A 24,424-nucleotide genomic window follows, 5' to 3' on the forward strand; every position below is an offset into this window, starting at 1 on the left:
AACTGAAAGGAAGCCTTCACATCCAAACCTACTCATAAGGCACGCCCCCACTCCAAAGTCAGGGCCAAACTTAAGGATGGGAAAACTATTGTACTTTTCAGCATCAGATATACTGTATTTGGAAATATCAGGCATTTTCCCAATTGATTAATTTGTTTAGGATCTGAAGTAAATTTCAGTTCTACTTCAGAGGTTTAGGATCTTCTGCTCCGTATAGCTGGAATATTAATTTATTGAGATGCCAGTTTGGGGGCATAGTCTTATAGGAGTGCCATGTATAAATAATTCTTTGTGTAAGGTGCATAGGCCAGGGTGCCATATAAGTTTTCTATTACTTTAGCCAACCAGAAAATCATAGGTAGAAACTTTTGTTTTTGATATGGCAATGTGTCTGTAATACAAACCTAACTTTCCCCAAAGAAAATTCATTTTAGTTAATTACAATGATAATACAGCTTGCTACAGTCCTCCCCGCCTTTAGGTATTAAGTATGCAGTTGTTTTAACTCATATCTCCCAAATAGGTGGATATTTTTCAAAGTTCTAAGCCAAGTAGAAGTATTAAGAATGCTTTATCATCTAGCCCCCAATTATGGTTAATCACAGACGCCATCATTCAAGAATTGTCACAGGTCAGAGATTGTGGTATTTCTCCAACCTCCAAACTATAGTCACTCCTGGACCTTTAAGGAAGGGATGGGGGAAGATGCCTGAAGATTAGAATAATCAAAGTATCTGTTCTTCATGGAAATATATCTGTGGACCCAGAAATAGCTAATTTTCTGGAAACAAATTGTCAAGATCTGAAGTCATGTTTTTGTTGTGTTTTTTTAATGGCAGCTTTGTAGTTGAGTGGCAGGCACTTTGTGATGACTCCATTTTCTTAAATAATCCTGCTGAAAGGACAAAACCTGGCCCTCAAAATTCACAGTTTAATCGAGGATATAGGCAAATCATCAGGTACAATGCAATAATAATAAAGACATACACAGTCAAGGATGGCTGTCAGGAAAGGTTTCCTCAAGAGGTGACACCTGATTGACACTTGAAGATCACAAGAGTAAGAAAACTGCTCAAAGTTTTACTGTAGAACATAGAGCTCCCTGATTAGCCACAGATTTGTTTCACTGGAGGCAGACTGGCAATGACTGCCTCCCCCACCTCAGTAGTTTGGCTTCTAGTCATTCAGAAACTAAGAATGATTTTAAGAAGGGGGATTGTGATCAGATTTGCATTTTAGAAAAAATCACTCCAGTAAAAGATGGAAGGTAGATTGGGGGCTGAAACTGGAAGCTGAGAACTAATTGAGGAGGGACAATGATCCAAAAATGATGAGCAAGTGAAATTACATAGGCAATCTCGTGATGCTCATGAAGGAAGTCTGTCTCGGGTCTTTCTGTACCATTTTTTCCTCCACAATGAACATTCCATTCCCAGCATCAGGTTCCTGTTCTTTATTGCTCCAAGGAAAGATCAGAGAGCTGTAAGTCTTAGAAAGTCTGAGTCAGATTTTTCCTTCTAATAGTCATATATCTCTAGGAAATGAAAATCTTTGTTTCCTATTAAATAAATTTCCAGAATTTAGCAAAAGGGGAGTGGGAGTGAGGACTAGATGAGTCTTGACTGTCACTTTATGCCTCTGCATAAATTCAGGCATATAGGTAAACCAAATGTAGTACTTTTATGGTGACTGGCTTTAGAGTGGTCAAGAAGCATTAGTCCATAGCTTGTCCCTCAGAGCTATCCCTTCCTCCCCAGAAAGGATAATATGGGCTCTGGCCCCATTGCAGGTACTGGCAGCCAAGTCAGAATCGGTTTTGCTAGGCTCCAACCTTTCCTTCTTTGCCATAGTTCAATTCAGAAAGCTGCTTTCTTTCCTTCAATTCCCTCACCTATGTGAGTCTGGACCTTTTCTCCCATCTCCTCCTACCTCAAGCCTAGTAATCCATGTTTCTATTTTCTAGCAATACTAATAGTTTATTATTTAGTCACATATATTTGAATCCTATTTTCTCCTTTTCAACATTCCAGAATGCACCTGTTTCATATACTAGTATTTCTGTACCAGGTCACAGAATCTCTATAGCAAGATCTGTTCTCTGAATGTATATATGTATTTCCTTTGTAAGTGGAGAGAGTGCTGTTTTACAATTTTCTTAGTGGGCTACAGTTGGTATGACATGCTGTATCACATGAAAAAGGCTAAGTGAGTCTATACAAAGCAATCAAGATCATAGACATTCTTTTTTTTTTTTTCTTAAAATCATCATAAAGTAAAGACAGCCTTTCAAAATTGACAATGGTAAAGTAAGAAGCTGGTATTCTGCACTGGCATAGTCTACTTGGTTATAGCATTTGTTCAACATGCTTAGATGGTGAATTCGCTTTATTTTTCCTTCTCCTTACTGAGGAAACTGATAGGTAAGGCAGTTTGAGGAATTTTCCCATAGTCTGATGTCATGGGTTGAGCTATAAAACACAGCATCTAAGTTTATGGACTAAGACCACAGAAGCCAAAGGTATCCCTTTGAAAGAGGGAAGGAAAAGGTGTGCTAAGTTAATCCATAAAAATAACTGAAGCAAATGCCACACTTCTTTCCCATAAAAAAAAAAAAAAAAAAAAAAAAAAAAAGCTCAGTTTCCCTTTTCATTTCATTCTTTTGCATGCCTGAGATATTTCTACATAATAACCGTAAAGCATTCTTGCCCCCTGAAATCTAAAATGTTTTCCAGATCAGTTGTTGCTGTCATTTCACAAGCATGTGACACATCTATCGATAAATTGTACCTGAGGAAGTTCACGGACAGCAAAGGAACATTTCCCCACATTTGGCCATGAAATAATATCAGGTCAGTGTATAATTCTCGTGTTCCTACTAAAAAAAAAAAAAATGCAGGGTTTGTTTTTGAGAATTTGGGGTTTTATATTTTACTTTGTAGAAACACTATTGAAATGCAATGGAATCCTATTTCTGTTCAGATGCACACTGTGCTATATATTTGGGGACAGAAAGATGAATGGAACATGATTTGTGCACTTCAGGAGCTTGCAGTCCAATATAAAAGTAAAGGTTAAAGTGCCATATTGTTTATTCAAAGTCTAAGTCATAGTTTGTGAACCTCTTATCATTCGTTGAATGGAAGGTTCAAATAACAGTAAAATTGTCATGCCACGTGAAACTCGGACATTGTGAGGAAGTAACTTTAACTCGCCAAGAAGCTTTAATATCAAAAGATGCTTTTAAAAGAGGGGACCTGGTGAAAAGCCTCCCCCATCTCTGCATTGAGCCTATGAGGTGTCCTCTAAAAAAGAGGAACCAATCTGAGAGAGAAGTTTACACTTTTTTTTTAAATACTCCAAGTTTGTAGAGAATGGAACTGAATTTGTGTCATGAATTATATCATCTATTGTCTAATAAGCAACACATTTTCTTGGCTGACAAAATCAGCTACCATTCAATGAACCAAGTTAAGAAAAACTCAGGTGCCTGATGCCAAAAATAAATCTGATAGAGTTGGAAATCTGGAAACAAAAATATACATTGAGTAAATGATAGAAGTGACTTGTCAAAGCAATAGCAGAAGAATAATATATTTGACAGATAGTATTGTAACAACCACTTGGGAGGAAAATAAATTTAGGTCTCTAACTCATAAAAATTAATTCCAGCTATATTAGCTGTGTGTCTTATGCTTTTCAGTCACATATCCCTTTTAGAAATCTCCCTGTGAAATGCACATAAAAAGTTTATGGGGCTTTTTTAAGAAGCTCATTCATTTTTTTCTTTTAATTAATTTCAGAGAGGAAGAGAGAAGGAGAGAGAGATAAAAATATCAATGATGAGAAAGAGTCATTGATTGGCTACCTCCTGCATGCCCCCCTCTGGGGATCGAGCCTGAAACCTAGGCAAGTACCCTGACTGGAATCGAACCATGACCTCCTGGTTCAAGGTCAACACTCAATCACTGAGCCATGCCGATTGGGCAAAAAAGTTTTACAAAGAGGTTATGAAGAGATGTCCAATCTCAGAAAAATAAAGGAAATGCACATTAAAACACAAAAAACTATCTCAAACCCAATTGGAAAATATTTCAAATATGTATCAATCAAGAGCTGGCCAGAGTGTGGAAACATAGGGTCTGACATTGCTGGTGAGTGTATAAATTGGCACGGCCACTTTAAATGCAATTAAGTGGTATCCATTAAAATTTTAAATTCACATGCCCTTTGACTCAACAATTCCAATTTTTAATGAAACACACTTTACTCACTTGTGTTCACAAGGTAGCTTGTACAATGATGTCGATTACATCTTTGTAATAGTATAAAATTGGAAAAACCAAAATACCCATCAAGAAGAGGGAGCATGGTATACATTGTAAAATACTAGGCATCAATGAAAAAGAATGAGATCCTACTTATACTAACATGAAAAGATCTCTAAGGTACAATGTTAACTTTTTTTTAAGTTTTGGGGGAAAATTGAAGGACAATACATGTACTATTTATTACATCATTGATGTTAAAACACATACTGCACATATTCACACACACAGATACTGTAGAGTGTACTTCTTCAGTACCTACTTGTGTATAATCAAAATGTATAGAGAAGGTCTGGAAGGATAAACCCAAACAGCTAAGAGTAGTTTGATGGAGTGCATTAGCTTTAACTATAACATTTGATGTGTTTGAATATGCATTCATGTATTGTTCGTGTAATGACAAAATTAATAAATTAGAAATATAATAAAATAGAGGGTGTTTTCTTCTTGTATGCGCTGATGTTTCCCCTGGTGCTCTGGGCCTCATCATCTTCAGCCCTCTCCACTCCCCAGGATATTATCCCTCTTTCTCCTGTTTCTTCTACTTTGCCACCTCCTCTGGCTTCATCTCATTGGTATTTATGCAGGCTCAATAAGTATATAAAGACAAATAAACAACCCTCCTCTCCTAACTGGGAATGTGCTCCTTCCACTTGCTTTTTCTGTTACCTTTTCTTCCCTTCCACTTCTGCTTCCACTCTGCTTGTCATGCACATTCTAGTTGGGCTCCCACTGTGACACCAAACTTTGTGCTTATTTCATGTGATATGTTTCCATTCTTATTGTATTTACTGTTTTACCTATTTCTATTTATCATTTGTTTAGTCTAATAGATCATTTTTTATCTCATATTCCTCCTTTTCATTTTTTAGGGTTTTCTCTTTTAAAAAAAAAAAATATATATATATATAGCTGAAATTTTCAACCAATCTGTCTTTTAATTGATTAATCTGTTCCCACTTATTAACATTACTGGCATACTTGGATGTATTTTTGCCACTTTATTTTCTGTTATCTCCTCAAAATGCTGTGATTTTTTTCCCTTTTCCTGGCTTTTATTCAATTTGTTTCCTTATTCATTTTTTTACCCCTCTAATAGTTGGGGAATTATACATTCCATGTCCATTCTCCCAGTGATTTAATCTTACAATGTATCATTTTGTGGAAATTTTCAATCATGTACAAAAGTAAATCCTATATAATAAAAGGCTAATATGCAAATAGACCAAACAGCGGAACAACCAAACAACCGGTCACTATGACATGCACTGACCACTAGGGGGCATGTGCAAAACATGGAAGGTGTTGGTCATGGTGGGATGGTGGAGCCAGTGAGCGGGGGCGCCACACCAAGGCAGGGCACCAGTCACTGTCATCGGGGCGAGCCTCTGGTGGTTACTGAAAATTCTTTGCTCCTGCGTGCCGCAGTCCCACCTGGCGCTTGCACCTGCTGCTGGTGCCGTCAGTGGGTGCAAGCTGTGGCTGCAGGCCCCAATCACCCCTCAGGGTTTCTCCACCTCCCCCTGCTCCTGAGGGGCAATCGGGACCGGCAACCACTTCTCACACCTGCTGCTAGCGATGGCCCCGCTCGCACCCGCTGCCAGTGCCGGAGCCACCTCTCACACCCACTGTCAGCACCGGCCCCGCTCACACCTGCAGCCTGTGCCCAGCGCCAGTTCTGATCACTCGGCGCCATCAGTAGGTGCAAGTGGTGGCTACCGGCCCTGATTGCCCCTGAGGGCTTCTCCACCTTCCCCTGCTCCTGAGGGGTGATCGGGGCAGCACCCACTGACAGCGCCGGCCCCAATCCCTCTGCTCCGTCAGTGTGTGGGAGCAGCGGTGGCAGCAGTGGGGCTGCCTGCAGACAGGGGACTGAGGGCCGGGTGGGGGTGCAGAGGATGGACCAAGATCTGCCCCGTGCCTACCACAGCCTTGAGACTCACAGTTCCATTCAAGGTGCACAAATTCATGCACTGAGCCCCTAGTAGTATACTAAACTTCTATGTACCTATAAACCAGCTTAACTGATTACCTAGCCCATCCAGTGTAGCTCAGCAGTTGAGTGTCGATCCATGAACCAGGAGGTCAGAGTTCTGTTTCTGGTCAGGGCACATGCCCAGGTTGCAGGCTCAGCCTCCAGTAGAGTGCATGCAGGAAGAAACCAATGGATGATTCTCTCTCATCATTGATGTTTCTATTTCTCTTTCCCTCTCCCTTCCTCTCTGAAATCTATATATATATATATATATATATATATATATATATATATATATATATTGATTTTATATAAATACATATATTTATATATTTTAAAAAAACAAAAATAATTACCTAGTCATGGCCAGTCTTGTATTACTTACACTCATACCCATTTACCCCACTCTCCTCTGGATTATTGCAAAAGTAATTCAAGATACAATATTTCATATATATATATATATATATATATATATATATATATATACATACTATATTATATTTCAGTATATACCTCTAAAAGATATTCTTTTATTTTTTAAAAGCCTCTTTATTTTTATTTTTTTAAATGATCATCATCTTTACTTTTTTAATATGTTTTTATTGATTTTTTTAGAGAGAGAGAGGAAGGGAGAGGGATAGAGAGGCAGAAACATCAATGATGAAAGAGAATCATTGATAGGCTGCCTCCTGCATGCCCCCACTGGGGATGGAGCCCGAAACCTGGTCATGTACCCTGACCGGGAATCAAACCCTGACTTCCTGGTTCATAGATAAATGCTCAACCACTGAGCCTCACCGGCTGGGCTGTATTTTCTGTAAATTGCTTAGATCTAGAAGCTTAATCAGATTTGGGTTTATATTTTGTTAATATTAATTCATAAGTAATGGTGTATGCTTCCATCACATAATGTCCAGTTATCTCAATTTTGTGATTTTGGCAGCATTGATAATCATTGCCTAGACACAGTAGCCTATTAATTCTATCATTCCTTCTCAGTCACTAGTGAAATACTTCTCTAAAGAGAAACTTGCCTTTATCAACTGCTCAGTTACCTTGAGCTATAATTCCTATATGGAAGGCGAGGCTTAATCCTTTCCTTTTATTTCTAATTTATTTCTGAGTTAAGTAGCCAAAATGGAATAAAAATAAATAAGGAGCGATTGAAGAAAACTTACTCTAATATTTTACTCTGAGAATGAGAAAGAAAATAAAGCAAGTTGATTTAGGATACTATATTTCAGATGTTACTGGGAAGATGCCAGGAAATTATAACCCCTAAAAAGTTGATGACAGGAGATGGCAATATGAAGACTTGTCTGTTTAGTGCTGAGTCTGGGAGTAACTTCTGAGTCAAGAATACCTTGAGGGTAGGAAATCCACATCTGGGCAAAGTGGGAGCTAGTTCAGAAGCAGCATCAGCAGCCCCCCAAAAAAGCAGGCCAGGGTGCCCTGAGGATCCAGGTAGTGAAGAGTTATACAAATAAGCATCCTTTTCGTGTGCTTAATTTCTGTCAAATGGAGACTAGAAATATTTTGCTTAGAAGCTGACAAGCCAGGAAGTTTCCTAAGAAACCAGCAGGGGATGAGTAACAATTTAGCTTATGCAGCTTTACTTCTAAGCAAAGCAATAAAGACCAGCAGCACAGTTACCATGTGTACTACTGCCTTTGCTAACCAGGCCTTGACTCTGGGAGGATGGGTTTCTTCCTATGGTCTTGCCCTGGACACAAGAAGAGGTTTCAGTGCTGAGACATCAGCTTTAAACCCAGATGTCCGGCACAAGAATCTCGGTCTGTGTGGTCCTTACAGTAGCCACCTCTCATACCCACCTTTCTCCAGCCCGAATTCTCTCCCTTTCTTCTCCCCAGCCCATCCTGCCCAACTGTCCTTGTTAAACACTCATTGAGAAAGATTGAAAAGAAGGCCTCCCTTCCCAGGAACATCACCCTCTTTTTTAAATGGGATTCTTAAAAGCTACCCTATCCTCTCTCCAGAAAGAAAGAACAAGCAAAGACTTGGCACGGGCTGCAGAGACAAGGCCAGTGGCTGCTAGCCGAGTCCAAACCTGTGAGGCTTTGCTTTTTCACTGACGTCAGCTTCCCGAACTCGCCGGGTTCAGTATTAGGTAATGGCTGTGATGACAGCTGACTCACACAGAAATGCAGTTTTCCTGGAAGTTTCCTTTGCTCAGATAACCACCCTGGGAGGAAAAACTGGTTAATACAGTGTTGGCACAGAGTGGGGCGTCTCAGGGGAGGAGGAGAAAGGGCATCAGAGTTCTGGGAGCTACATGAGGGACTTAAAGTGACGAGTGTAGGAAGCGTGAGGTGGGAGGGTGCCAGTGCTAGAGCCAGAAGCTGAGTGGCAAAAACTGAATGAGAGTCCCCTTTGCTCTTTGATAGCTGGGAAACTTCAAACCATGTTGCCTTAAAAGTAAGATCTGTGAGAGCAGGAACGTCTACTTTTTTTATTCACAGTTGCGTTCCTGATATCTAGTACTATTATTAAGTGGATGGATGAGGGTTCACATTTATGTCACACATTATTTATTCTTCAGTGTTCTGATCTGTAAATGTAGCCTGAGATAACTAAATTATATGTTTGTTGTGGGGATTAAATAAGATAAAAAATATCTATCACTTAACTGGCACCTGGACAAGAGTAGGCATGCAATAAATGCTTGTTATGGCTTTCCTTTTTACCTCTTTTTTGAAAAATTGATTTGAGAGAGAAAAAACATCTATTTGTTGTTCCACTCATTTATGCATTCATTGGTTACTCCTTGGCGTTTTGGGACGATGCTCTACTAACTGAGCTACCCGGGAAGTAGCTCATCTTTATTCTTTTACCTCTTTCTAGTTGAGGGCATGCTCTTCTTCCTCATCACTTTTTGACCAAAAGCTCTAGGAAAGATTGGGTGATTTTTAGGCCCTGGGAATGGCACCTATGATCATTCAGGTGACCTAAATAAGTTAAGTCACCTTCTTCAAAATCTTTTTCCCCTCTTTATCTCATTAGATCCTCACAATTGCCATAGTCAGTCTCAGGAAAGCAAGCATTTTACTCATTTGACAGACAGGTTCATGGAATCCAGAGAGCATGTAACCTGCCTGAGATTCAGACATGGTTAGTGATAGAACTAGATTCCAGGCTGTCAGACACCATAGTCTATGTTTATTTCCCTATTGTATTCAAATGGGTTAGAGGTCACAAGGGCAAAATAATTCCATTTCTGGAGCAAATTACAATGAAAGTAGACACAAATTATTCCTAATCATTGATTCATCTATTTGATTTCATTGAGGCAGTTCAGTGATTCAAAAGGTAACTTTTGAGATAGACAAAATGAGAACAATATATCGTCTTTGGAATGAAGAAAGGTAAGTTTCCATCCACAGAATACCAAACAGATTGTAATCAGCTTACTGATAGCTTCAAGTTCTGCAGCCTCAGTGCAAGAGAGGAGTACTAACTGTTTATTTGTTAGAAATGTGTATTTTCTTTCTTGTTTTTCCTTTATTGATTAAGGTATTACATATGTGTCCTTATCCTCCCATTGCCTCCCCCACCCACCCCCATTCATGCCTTCACACACACCCCCGGTGTCTGTGTCCATTAGTTATGCTTATATGCATGCATACAAGTCCTTTGGTTGATCTCTCCCCTTACCCCCACCCTCCCCTACTTTCCCTCTGAGGTTTGAGCATCTGGTCTATGCTTCTCTGTCTTTGGATCTATTTTTGTTCATCAGTTTATGTTGTTCATTATAATCCACAAATGAGTGAGATCATATGATATTTATCTTTCTCTGACTGACTTATTTCACTTAGCATAATACTCTCCAGCTCTATCCATGCTGTTGCAAATGGTAGGAGTTCCTTTTTTTTATAGCAGCATAGTATTCCATTGTGTAGATGTACCACAGTTTTCTAATCCACTCATTTGCTGATGGGCACTAAGTTAACTTCCCAATCTTAGCTATGGTAAATTATACTGCTATGAACATAGGGGTGGATATATCCTTTCTGATTGGTGTTTCTAGTTTCTTGGGATATATTCCTAGAAGTGGGATCACTGGGTCAAATGGAAGTTCCATTTTTAATTTTTTGAGGGAACTCCATACTGTTCTCCACAGTGGCTGCACCAGTCTGCATTCCCACCAGCAGTGCACGAGGGTTCCTTTTTCTCCGCATCCTCGCCAGCACTTGTCATTTGTTGATTTGTTGATGATAGCCATTCTGACAGATGTGAGATGGTACCTCATTGTCGTTTTGATTTGCATCTCTCGAATGATTAGTGACTTTGAGTATGTTTTCATATGTCTCTTGGCCTTCTGTATGTCCTCTTTCAAAAAGTATCTATTCAGGTCTGTTGCCCATTTTTTGATTGGGTTGTTTATCTTCCTTTTATTAAGTTGTATGAGTTCCCTGTAAATGTTGGAAATTAAACCCTTATCGGAGATAACATTGGCAAATATATTCTCCCATGCAGTAGGCTTTCTGGTTGTTTTGTTGATGGTTTCTTTTGCTGTGCAGAAGCTTTTTATTTTGATGTAGTCCCATTTGTTTATTTCCTCTTTATTTTCCATTGCCTTAGGCGCTGTATTAGTGAAGATATTGCTTCGGCATATGTCTGAGATTTTGCTGCCTGTGGATTCCTCTGATATTTTTATGGTTTCCCGTCTTACGTTTAAGTCCTTTATCCATTTTGAGTTTATGAAATGTGTATTTTCTTAATAAGTAGCACATGCTTGCTGAAAAATTCTAAGTTTTTTTAAAGGCAAAACATCTCCTTCCTACTCATCTTCAACCTGACTCTGCAATCAGAGTTTTCTCTGCATATAATTGAGATACACACACATGTCCATGTTTGTTTGTGTTTTGTTTTTTTATCATGAATGGGATTATACTAGTAGTAAATATATTTTTCTTCAACTTGCTTTCTACAAGTCAACAGTAATGGACATCCTTCCATAGCAGCACAGAGATCATCTTTATTCTTTTAAATGTTTGCATAGTATCATATAATAAGCCACGTGATGGCATGCATGCCCCTACTTTTTTTGTTGTTGTTGTTAATCCTCATCTGAGGATATTTTCCTATTAACTTTTAGAGAGAGCGGAAAGGAGGGGGAGAGACAGAGAGAGAGAAACATTGATGTGAGAGAGACACATCAGTTGGTTACCTCCTGCACCCTGCACATGCCCAACCAGGGCTGGGGGTGAGCCTGCAACCAGGTATGTACCCTTGACTGGAATCAAACCCAGTATCCTTCAGTCCATGGGCTGATGCTCTATCCACTGAGCCAAACTGGCTAGGGCCATGCATGCCCCTACTAATGGACACTTAGATGACACTTATTTTTCTATAACCAGAATTGTTTCTCCATATATCTTTGTCCAGTTGCATGAGAATTTTTTCACTATAATAATGGCATTAGCCAACATTTCTTGAATCCTTTGCCTTTACATCATGTACATAAGACAAAAAGATGGCTGTAGGTTACATCCCCATGACTTACTTTTTTTTATATTGGAGGTTTATACTTCTTATTCCCCTTACTTTAATTTTATAAAAATTAAATTAATAAAAAAAATTTTTAAAAGACAAGAGGATGGCTGAGCCATGGGTATAAGATCATTCTATCTAATAAAGAGGGAATATGCTAATTAACCATCACTCCGTCACAAAGATGGCTGCACCCACAGCTGGAGCCAAGTTCCCATAAGGAGCCTTAACAAGCAATCAGCAGGGACCTGAGGCTATGCCCTACCCTGCCCCCATGGGGCTTCACAGGGGACCTCAAGGTGTGCTTCCCGTCCTGGTGCTGGGCTAGGGGACCTCAGGCTGCTCCCCCCGACCCAGTGCCAGGCCGGGGGACCTCAGGCCACACCCCCCACCAGGTGGGGCTTGACAGGGGACTTCAGGCCGCGCCCCCCACCCAGGGGGGACCTGAGGCTGCACCTCCCTGCAGATGGGGCTTGACAGGGGACCTGAGGCTGTTCCCCCCTCCTGGTGCTGGGCCAGGGGACCTGAGGCTGCGCCCCCCCCCCCCACCTGGCGGAACTTGACGGGGGACCTCAGGCCATGTCCCACACCTGGCGGGGCTTGATGGAGGACCTCAAGGCACGCCCCCCGACCCCGGTCTGGGCTGGGGGACCTCAGGCCACACCCCCTGTCCTAGCACCAGGCCAGGGGACCTGAGGCTATGTTCCCTGCCCAGCAGGGCTTGGCAAGGGTGGGACTAGCCAGGTCTGGATCTATCCCAATGAGGGGGACCCGGCCGGGTCTGGGTCTCACACAATTTTGAGGTGCATGTGGGTGGGCGGGGACTTGACTCTGGGTCCCGTGGTGTGCCCCAGACTCTGATAGGAGGAAGGTTTTCATATACATTTTACTAATTTTCTTTCATCTCTGACAATTCTATTATAGGGAAAGGGCAAATAGCAATATTAAATTATTTCCTCTAATTAATCCCCTTTTAATGTGCACGAATTTCGTGCACCGGGCCACTAGTTTCACTATAAAAAAGTAAGGAACTAAGCCTCAAAAAGGGTGAAGCCAGAGTTTTTTGATAACTAATTAGAGCAGATAAGTAATCAGTTTCCTAGTTCCAAAACCTAGTTTCCCTTTATCCTCCAGATAAATTGATATTCTAATGATAACATGTCAAAAAGCATGTTACTTGAACCCCGTGTCCCCCTTCATCCCTCTTAGCTTCACAACTGCTTGCATCCAGGAGAAAAGCTGAGTGAATAAAAAAGCAAAAATGGTACTCCCAGAAGACTCACTGAAACACAATTTAAAATAGCCTCTTGGCCTGGTGCATGAAAATCTTGCACTCGGGGGTCCCTCAGCCCAGCCTGCACCCTCTCGCAGTCCAGGAGCCCTCAGGGGATGTCTGACTGCTGCAGAGGCAGGAGAGATTCCCGCCACCGCTGCTGCGCTCACCAGCCGTGAGCCCGGCTTCTGGCTGAGTGGTGCTCCCCCTGTGGGAGTGCACTGACCACCAGTGGGCAGCTCCTGCATTGAGCATCTGCCCCCTGATGGTCAGTGCATGTCATAGAGACAAGTCGTTCCACCATTTGGTTGATTTGCATATTAGCCTTTTATTATATAAGACTAGTGACCCAGTGCATGGATTCATCCACATTGAAAGGAAATTAATCAGAATAAAGATTTATGTGGTAATTACATTACTGCAAAATATTACATATCAAAATAGTATATATAAGCCCTAGATGGTTTGGCTTAGTGGATAGAGCATTGGCCTATGGACTGAAGGGTCCTGGGTTCGATTCTGGTCAAGGGCATATGCCCAGGTTGCAAGCTTGATCCCCAGTAGGGAGCATCCAGGAGGCAACCGATCAATGATTCTCTCTCATCATTGATGTTTCTATCTCTCGCTCCCTCTTCCTTCCTCTCTGAAATCAATAAAAATATATTTAAAAATAGTATATATAATATAGTATAAAACTAAAACACACATGCGATTGGCACCAGTGAGAGCTTTATATGTATCGTGCATGCATGAGTCAATGTTTATTTTTAAAGTGCCAGTGTGCGTCATATGTACCGACCAGTCGGACGGTCGGATGGACAGATGGACAGTTGGTCACTTAGCCTTTTATATATATAGATATTTTAGTGAATTTTATTGAGGTATAATCTAGATACCAGGCATACCAGTTAATAATGCGGATTTGTAATCAAATAAAACACGATAATTTCAAGAGAAACATCAAAAGTGCTTTATTCAAAGTAATGTCCATCACTAGCTACACATTTCCCCATCTTTCAGGTAATTTGTGGATACCATCCCAATAGAACTTTTCTTATTTTGAGTCAAACCATTCAGAGACCCATTTTCCACTTCTTTGTACGTTTTAAAGTGCTGCTCAGAAAGTGCATGTGCCATCGATCAGAACAAGTGGTAATCTGAAGGAGCAAGGTCTGGTGAATACGGTGAGTGGGTTAATACTTCCCAAAAAAAATCTTTATGTCTTTAACTGGTTTTGAAGTGTGTGATGGTGCATTATCATGAAGCAAAGTTACTTTGCTGTGTCTTCTGGCACATTCTGATCATTTTACGATCAAAGCATGGTTCAAATTGATTATTTGTCAGTAGCGATCAGTATTAAGGGTTTCACCTGGTTTTAGAAGCTCCTAATTCACCACACCTTCCTGATCCCACCAAACGCAGAGCATTGTCTTCTTTCTGAAGCGATTTGGCCTCACAGTTGATGTTGATCGTTGACCTGGATCAACCCATGATTTTGTGCATTTGGGATTCTCAAAATAAATCCACTTTTCATCGCCAATCACAATTCGATGCAAAAAAAAGACTTTCTTTCATGCCATTGAGGCAACATTTTACTGATGACTTTTCAGTTTTCCATTTGTCTTTCGTTCAGTTGATGTGGCACCCATTTTCCTTCCTTTAAAATCTTTCCCATTGCTTGTAAACTGTCAGAAAATTGTTTGCTGGGCAATGTTTAATCTTTCTGCAAGTTGTGTTTGTGTTTGACATGCATCTTCCTCCAATAATGCTTGTAATTGTTGGTCTTCAAACTTTTTCGGTTGAACTGGACATTCTTTGTCTTTCACATCAAAATCATCACTTTTAAAGTGTTGAAACCAGTGTTCACAAGTACCTTGAGATGGAGCATGTTCACCATAAGCTTCCCAAAGTATACGATAACTCTCAGCAGCACTTTTCTTCAAAAGAAGGTAATGAATTAAAACTTCCTGCAAATTCTCTTCTTTTAGCACGAAATTCGGCATTTTTAAGTGTAAAAATATCTATGATGTTAACACCTTCAGCAAATTTGACATATGGTCAAAACCGGTTTGGCTCAGTGGATAGAGCATCAGCCTGCGGACTGAGGGGTCCCAGGTTCGATTCCGGTCAAGGGCACGTAACTTGGTTGCAGGCACATCCCCGGTAGGAGGTGTGCAAGAGGCAGCTGATCGATGTTTCTCTCTCATCGATGTTTCTAACTCTCTATCCCTCTTCCTTCCTCTCTGTAAAAAATCAATAAAATATATTTTTTAAAAAAAATTGACATATGAAGTTTTGAAGTTTGCTGTCAATACAACAAAATAGTATACATATCCAATCGCATATATATCAACATATGTGTAACTCCCATCTATTGAAAAAAATCCGCTTTATTAACTGGTACACGTGGTATATAAAAGCCTAAGCAACGGAACAAATGAGCAACCGAACAACCGGTCAACCAGTCACTATGACATGTACTGACCACCAGGGTGCAGACACTCAGTGCAGGAGCTGCCCCCTGGTGGTCAGTGCACTCCCACAGCAGAAATGCCACTCAGCTGACTGACCGTCCTGGTAGCCTACCAGCCCAGCGGCAGCCACTCACTCCCTCAGTAGTCCTGCAGGTCCAGTCTCTGGAGAACGGGCCAGGCACTGATGAACCGGTGCCGCCAACATGATCCTGACAGTGTTGCCGGCCTCCTGGAAGTTAGCCTTGGGCACCACGGCCACTTCTCCTCACTAGATGCTCCACAAGGAAGAAATTACATAAAAGCGGCTGCCAGGTGGCTCCCGACAACCAGCGCGTATGTCAGCGGGACAGATCTGGATCTCTGTCCAGAAAGGATGTCCCACATCCACCCAGAGAGCCGATCGCTACCTGGGTCCCTCCCCGCCTCAGGAGGGGCACCAGACGCAGGGCTCACAGCTGGCAGGCAACACTGCAGAGATGCGGGCCCACGGCAGGCACAGCAGGGCCGGAATGAGCAAGAGCAGCAGGCAGGAGTGGTAGGTGGTAGTGGACTGCCGGTTTCGGCCCGATCCCCACAGCCCACCCCAAGGGACCCCACTTGTGCATGAATTCATGCACTGGGCCTCTAGTCTATAATAATAAAAGGGTAATATGCTAATTAGACCAGATGTCCTTTCGGATGTCATTCCGGACAAAGCTGGGGCCGGAGCAAAGCCCAGGTCCCAGGTGCCTGCCGGCAGCCAGAGGGAAGCTGCCCGTGTCCTGGGTGCCTGCCAGCAGCCGGAGTGAAGCACGGGTGCCTGCTGGCAGCCATACCAAAGCAGCCCGTGTCCTGGGTGCCTGCCGACAGCTGGAGGGAAGCACGGGTCCCGGGTGCCAGAGGGAAGCCAATACCGGCAGCCGGGGGAAGGAAGGCCTACTCTTGCACGAATTTTCATGCATTGGGCCTCTAGTCTATACTAAAATGCACCATTTAAAATTAACAGTTTGAAGAGAGAAACCAAGATGGCGGCATAGGTAAGCACCTAAACTGCTGCCTCGCACAATTTCAAAACTACAAATAAAAGACAGACACCATCCAGAACCACAGGGAAGCTGGCTGAGTGAAAATTCTACAATTAGAAGGAAAGAGAAAAGCTCACAGAGAATTGGAGGTACGACAAAGGGTCTTTGTGCGCACAGAGAGAAAGGGTGGCTGAGAGCCTGGCTGACTTTCTCTGGCGGAAGGGGGAAGGAAGCCCCCGACCGCACTGAAACCCAGTTCTGACTGCACTGAACCCCAGTTCCAGGCGAGCCCCTGGGGACCCACGCTCTTACGGGGGGAGTCTGGACTCTCGGGCAGAGACTCGGGAGCCGGGGAAGGCGGAGGACTGAAAGCGCGCGCGTGCCAGTGCGCACAAAGGCTGCGGAGGTTGCCACAGGCTTCCCCTAGTGGAAGGGAGTCGGAGGCTCCTGACTGCACTGGGCCCCAGTTCTGACTGCACTGAACCCCAGTTCCAGGTGAGCCCCTGGGGACCCTCGCTCTTGTGGGGGGAGTCTGGACTCTCAGGCGGAGACTCAGGAGCCAGGGAAGGCGGAGGTCTGAAGGTGCGCGCGTGCCAGTGCGCACAAAGGCTGCGGAGGTTGCCACAGGCTTTCCGTAGTGGAAGGGAGTCAGAGGCTCCTGAATACACTGAGCCCCAGTTCTGACTGCAGTGAAACCCAGTTCCAGGCGAGCCCCTGGGGACCCACGCTCTTGTGGAGGGAGTCTGGACTCTCGGGCGGAGACTCGGGAGCCGGGAAGGCAGAGGTCTGAAGGCGTGCACATGTGCGCAAGGGCAAGGCTGATGGGAAGCCAGGACTGAGACTCCACCCCATCCAAGCTGAGCACAGAGGCTATTGCAATTTGGCAAGTCTAATCCTATAAGGCTGTCTCCAGCACCGAACTTCTCCCAGCATAGACACAGCTGATCCTTACAGCCAACTGGCCTGGAGGTCAATTCTTCCCAGTGATACCAACAACAAGGCTGTACACACAGTCCACAAAGGGGTGCACCAAGAGTGTCCACCTCAGGTTAACTGGGGAAGCAGACCCACTGGGCCATATTGGAAACCTAGCACACAAATCTACCTTACCAACTCAGGGAAGCAGTGAAAATGCGGGGTCAAAGAATCAGATCACAAACGAAAGAAATGGAGGAAAACAAACGACTGGATATAGAATTCAAAACCACGGTTATAAGGCTTTTCAAGAATATCCTAGAAAAGGCCGATAAATATAACGAGACCCTCGAAGATATGAAAAAGGACCAACTAGAAATTAAACATACACTGACTGAAATAAAAAATATTATACAGAGACCCAAAAACAGACAAGAGGAACACAAAAATCAAGTCAAAGAATTGAAATACAAAGAAGCAAAAAACACTCAACCGAAGAAGCAAAAAGCAAAAAAAAAATCCAAAAAGTTGAAGATAGTGTAAGAAGACTCTGGGACAACTTCAAGCATACCAACATCAGAATTATGGGGGTGCCAGAAGAAGAGAGAGAGCAAGATACTGAAAACCTATTTGAAGAAATAATGACCGAAAACTTCCCCCACCTGGTGAAAGAAATAGACTTACAAGTCCAGAAAGCGCACAGAACCCCAAACAAAAGGAATCCAAAGAGGACCACACCAAGACGCATCATAATTAAAATGCCAAGAGCAAAAGACAAAGAGAGAATATTAAAAGCAGCAAGAGAAAAACAGTTAGTTACCTACAAGGGAGCACCCATACAACTGTCAGCTGATTTCTCAACAGAAACTATGCAGGCCAGACGGGAGTGGCAAGAAATTTTCAATGTGATGAATAGGAAGAACCTACAACCAAGATTACTCTACCCAGCAAAGCTATCATTCAGAATTGAAGGGCAGATAAAGAGCTTCGCAGATAAGAAAAAGCTGAAGGAGTTCATCACCACCAAACCAGTATTATATGAAATGCTGAAAGGTATTCTTAAAGAAGAGGAAGAAGAAAAAAGTAAAGAGAAAAATTATGAACAACTAATACATATCTCTCAACAAGTGAACCTAAAAATCAAGTGAATTAAAAACCTGAGGAACAGAATAATCTGGTGAATATAATAGAATCAGGGGCATAGAAAGGGAGTGGACTGATAATTCTCAGGGGGAAAGGGGTATGGGGGGTTCATGAAGAGACTGGACAAAAATCATACACCTATGGATGAGGACAGTGGCGGGGAGGTAAGGGCAGAAGGTGTGGTGGGAACTGGGTGGAGGGGAGCTATGGGGGGAAAAAGGAGAAACAATTGTAATAATCTGAATAAAGATTTATTAAAATTAAAAAAATAAATAAATAAAAATTAAAAAAAATAAAATAAAATAAAAATAAATAAATAAATAAAATTAACAGTTTGAGGACTTTTGACAAATGTCTGCAGTCATGCAACCACAACCATAGCCGAGCTGAACAGTTCTGTCCCTTCAGAAAGTTCCCTTCTGCTCTTTAGAGCTGAGTCCCTCCCATTCCAGCCTTCATCTGTTTTTTTGACACTTTAGATTTCCTGTTCCTTGAATTTCACATAAATGGAATCATGCAGAATTAATCCTTTGGGTCTGGCTTCTTTTGTTCAGTGAAGTGTTTTTGGAGATGCACACATGTTGCTATATTACTAATTTCAATCAGCTCAGCTTTCCCAAACTCCATCCTCAGTCTTCTCAGTTCAGTGACACTGCTCCCTTCCCTGTGCAGTGGTCGGAGATTACCTTAATGCAAAGAGCTAAGGCGATAGGGCTCATCTCATCTATGTTCCTTCTGTCAGTGACCACAGGTCTGCATTGTTTTCTGTCCAGTTTTAGAAGACAGTTGTTTCATCTATTCATCCAGTTTTCTACCTGTTTACAGTAGAAGGTTAAATCTGGTTTCAGTTACTCCATCATTGCCTAACGTAGAAATCCTTTTTTTCTTTTTTAGAAAATTTACAAATTTATCCAAACTAAAACCTGTATAGGCCCATTACATAAGTTTATCAATTATCCTGATAAATAAGTTCTGAGAATCTAATAGTTAATAACACAATATTGTATACTTAAAAATTGCTGAGAGTAGATCTTAAGCATTCTTAGCCCTCCCCCCCCCACACACACACAGAGTTAAATGTGTGAAATAACAGATGAGTGAATTATCTTGATCTTGTTAATCATTCCATAATGTATATTTATATCAACTCATCATGTTCTACACTTTAAATACATACAATTATATTTGTCAATTATTCCTTAATAAAATAAATTAATTGAATTGATCAGTTATCAAGATTTTGCATTTCATTTTGTAGTGGGCTGAATGGTGACTCTCCAAAAGATATGTCCACCCCCTAATTCCTGGAACCTGTGATATATGACAAAACAGACTATTATCTTATATGGCAAAAGATGTGATTAAGTTAAAGCGATTGAGAGGAGGCACTTACCCTAAATTACCCAGATGTACTGTAAATGCAATCCTATGAAACCTTATTAGAAAGAGGCAGAGAGTTTTGACACAGAAGAGGAAGAGGCAGTGTGTCCGCGGAGGCGGAGACTGGAGTAACACAGCCATAAGCCAAGGATGCCTGGAGTCCATGGAAACTGGAAGGAGCAAGGAATGAATTCCCCCCTAGAGTCTTTGGAGGAAGTATAGCTTACCAACACCTTGATTTTGGACTTTCAGCCTTCACAACTAAAAGAGAATACATTTTTTTTCTGTTTTAAGCCACCAAATTTGTTGTAATTTGTTTTGGCAGCCACAGGAAACTAATGCATATTCCTTTTACTTCTTTTTTCTTGCTGAAGTATTTTAAAGCAAATATCAGCTCAAATGTTATCATTTAACCTCTTGTTCCCTCCTCTCACCCCACTTCCTGTAAATAGGCATTACCTCTAGGGGCCTGTTTGGATTCCAGCTCCACTTTGCTGGTGAGAAGCTCCTATGTGGTGCTCTGGGCCTCATGCTGCATTCACATTAGCAGCTCACAGGCTCTGATTGTTCCTAATGCATTTTTAATCAGGCCCAGCTTTCAAATAAATTATACAATTCCTTCTTAAAGACAATTCCCAAACTAATTTTAAACCCACATTTAAAATGTGTCTTCTAAAAAAATAAATAAAATAAAATAATGAAATGTGTCTTCTAGTCCAAGCATAAATAAACATAGTGTTTCAAATAATATTTGGTTTGGAAAACTATTCCCATTCACACTTACCAAAACTACCCCCAACCTTTCTTCCTTCTAACTCTAGATTAAATGCCTCTAAGCATCTGTCTCCAGCTATCACTGAATGAATAACTACCCATGCTCCAAGGCCCCCAGAATAATCAAATAAAGTAGGAATAAAATAGATGACTATCAAATAAATTCCATTTTTCAAGAGGCCTACGGTTTGCAACTTTCAAGTATGGATTTTTTTTTTTTTTTTAAGTTTGGAGCTGCTCTTTAAAATCCAATACTTTTTTTTAAATATTTTCTTTTTATTGATTTCTGAGAGGGAGAGAGAAACATCAGTGATGAGAGAGAATCATTGATCAGCTGCCTATTGCACGCCCCACCCTCAGGATCGAGCCTGCAACACGGGTATGTGCCCTGACCAGGTATCGAACTGTGACCTCCTGGTTCATAGGTCAGTACTCAACCACTGAGCCACACCAGCCAGGCTCAAGTATGAATCTTCGCATTTCCTCCTCAGTCACATTGTAATGATACAATAGAGATGGCCTGATCACTATCTCTCTCTTTGGCACTTTATTTCTGCTCCAAATCTCCATACTTACCCCTGGAAACTCAGAAATCCAACATGTTCTTCTTTCTCTTTTATTCACCTCAAAATACCTCACTGCTGACTACCCCCCCAACAAGGCTACCGGGCCCAATTTGTTTTCTAGTCCAACAACTAAGGACTAGATGGGATTATTTCCAAATAAAAGTTCTTTTGTATCATAAGAAAAGTGTACTACTGGACTAAGAGTCAAAGGGCCTAGGTTTAAGCCCTGGCTCAGCTCTGTGTGGTTTAAACCTTTTCTAAGGGAAGTTACTAGGTGATATAGGGTAGAGTATCCCACCCTGAGGGAAGACCTATGTTGACATTTATCCAGCAAAAATAATATTGACTCATATAGAAAGTTATCCAAATTTCATTAATTCTCAATTTGTGTGATTAGATCACCTCAATTTTGTACTGTCATGCCTTTAGCATCTTTGTTAACATTGGCTATTCTCTTTTCTTTTTAATTGTGATAAAACACACATCATACATTTTACCATATTAACCATAAGGAGCACATTTCAGGATAGTTACATTGTTGTGCTACCATCACCACCAGCCATCCACAGAACTGTTTTCACCTTAACAAATAAAACTCCATGCCCATTAAACAGTAACTCCACATTCTCCACCCTCCACCCCCCACCCCGCCCCAGTCCCTGGCAACCCCCATTCTTCTCTCTTTCTCTATGAATTTGACTACTCTAAGTACCTCACCTAAGTGAAATCACACAGTATCTGTCTTTTGTGACTAGCCTATTTCACATAGTATGATGTCCTCAAGGTTCATTGATGTTGAAAGCATGTGTTAGAATTTCCTTCCTTTTAAGTATGAATAATATTCCATTGTGTTTATCCATCTATCAAGGGGCATTTGGACCTTCTGTCTAATGCTGCTATGAACATAGTGGTAACATTGACCATTCTTCCCTTTTAATGAAGAGATGGGGTGTTCAGTAAACTCCTAAACATCTAGCTGGAATTGAACATTAGAGCATTGTCTAATTTTTTTCTTTATTGATTAAGGTATTACATATGTGTCCTTATCCCCCCATTACTCCCCCATCCCACCCCCCACTCATGCCCTCACCCCCCTAGTGTCTGTGTCCATTGGTTAGGCTTATATGCATGCATACAAGTCCTTTGGTTGATCTCTCCTCCTTACCCCCACCCTCTACTTTCCCTCTGAGGTTTAAAGGTCTGATCGATGCTTCTCTGTCTCTGGATCTGTTTTTGTTCATCAGTTTATGTTGTTCATTATATTCCACAAATGAGTGAGATAATGTGATATTTATCTTTCTCTGACTGACTTATTTCGCTTAGCATAATGCTCTCCAGCTCCATCCATGCTGTTGCAAATGGTAGGAGTTCCTTCCTTTTTACAGCAGCGTAGTATTCCATTGTGTAGATGTACCACTGTTTTTTAATCTGCTCATCTGCTGATGGGCACTTAGGCTGTTTCCTAATCTTAGCTATGGTGAATTGTGCTGCTATGAACATAGGGGTGGATATATCCTTTCTGATTGGTGTTTCTAGTTTCTTGGGATATATTCCTAGAAGTGGGATCACTGAGTCAAATGGGAGTTCTATTTTTAGTTTTTTGAGGAAACTCCATACTGTTCTCCACAGTGGCTGTACCAGTCTGCATTCCCACCAGCAGTGCACAAGGGTTCCTTTTCCTCCGCATCCTCGCCAGCACTTGTCATTTGTTGATTTGTTGATGATAGCCATTCTGACAGTTGTGAGATGGTACCTCATTGTCATTTTGATTTGCATCTCTGGGATGATCAGTGACTTTGAGCATGTTTTCATATGTCTCTTGGTCTTCCTTCTGTCCTCTTTCAAAAAGTATCTATTTAGGTCCGTTGCCCATTATTTTTATTGGGTTGTGTATCTTCCTTTTGTTAAGTTGTATGAGTTCCCTGTAAATGTTGGAGATTAAACCCTTGCATTGTCTTATTTTTATTGCATGTTTTTATGGTTTTATTTTTATGGCAAGCATATTAGTTTATGAGGGCCGCCGTAACAAAAATAAAAATAAAAACCACAAACTGGGTGGCATAAGAAAACAAATGTAGCTTTTTTGTTTCAGGGGCAGAAGCAAGATGAAGTTCAGCAGCACAGCAACAAGGCACACAGCAGTAGCTCCAAGGCCTCCCGCCTGCAAAGGCTGCCTGGGCAAGTGCGGCGCAAGCGCAAGAGGCAGTGTAACTGGAGTGCCAGGGCCAAAGGACAAAGCACCACCAGAACTGATCGCAGGAGGCACTAACAATTGTGTACCGCAGATTCAGGCATGGATTCCGTGAAGGGACAACACCGAAACCCAAGAGGGCAGCTGTTGCGGCATTCAGTTCATCTTAAGAATTTTAATGATATATATTGCCATATGGTTTTAGAGGTTAGATCAGGGGTGGGCAAACTTTTTGACTCGAGGACCACAATGGGTTCTTAAACTGGACCGGAGGGCCGGAACAAAAGCATGGATGGAGTGTTTGTGTGAACTAATATAAATTCAAAGTAAACATCATTACAACATAAAAGGGTACGGTCTTTTTTTTTTAATTTCAATAGTTTTATTCATTTCAAACATTTTAACAAGAAGAATGTAAACACTAATTATTATAATTTGAAACTTCAAAAAATGGAGGAATCATAGCACAATAACATACCTTATATTGAAGATGGCAAAGGCAAAATAAAATTGCCTAACAAAGGAAAGGTACAAAAGCCTTTCAAATTAAACTTAAATATAATAAAATAATTTAAAACTAAAACAAATAGAAAAGAACAAAATGTGTAAACAGTAAATTAAACATTTTCTTTAGTGCAACTTCCAAATTATGCCCGGGACGTAGATGTAGATGGCAATGTAGACTGGGTTGAAAGGTTTTTGGTCTTTAAAACATCAGCTTCAGTGGGAACAGTGTTGTTGGTCTCCTTTTTAGCTAATGCTCTGATACTGTGCTCTCCAGGGGCGTGTCTCCCTACATCACCAGGATAACGTGTCTACGCATTCCCAGGGTGATGTCGGGGGACGCGTCCACGGGCATTACAAGGAGCCTCTGGAAGATTGAGAGGTTG

The 24,424-nt window shown here is 41.5% G+C and overlaps 1 protein-coding gene across 1 annotated transcript in view; it reads left to right on the top strand.

Moving 5' to 3' along the window:
• The window catches only part of TSC22D2 (TSC22 domain family member 2), an 82,098-nt gene extending 58,425 nt beyond the window's left edge, over positions 1 to 23,673 (top strand). The window contains exons 2-3 of the mRNA XM_080657523.1: positions 2,733 to 2,849; positions 23,436 to 23,673. Of these exons, the coding sequence (XP_080513649.1) occupies positions 2,733 to 2,838 (106 nt within the window). The 3' untranslated portion in view covers positions 2,839 to 2,849; positions 23,436 to 23,673. The remainder of the gene's footprint in view (positions 1 to 2,732; positions 2,850 to 23,435) is intronic.
• The last annotated feature ends 751 nt before the right edge of the window (positions 23,674 to 24,424 follow it).

The sequence above is a fragment of the Plecotus auritus genome, assembly GCF_963455305.1.
Source record: "Plecotus auritus genome assembly, chromosome: 2".
Classification (NCBI taxonomy): Eukaryota; Metazoa; Chordata; class Mammalia; order Chiroptera; family Vespertilionidae; genus Plecotus; species Plecotus auritus.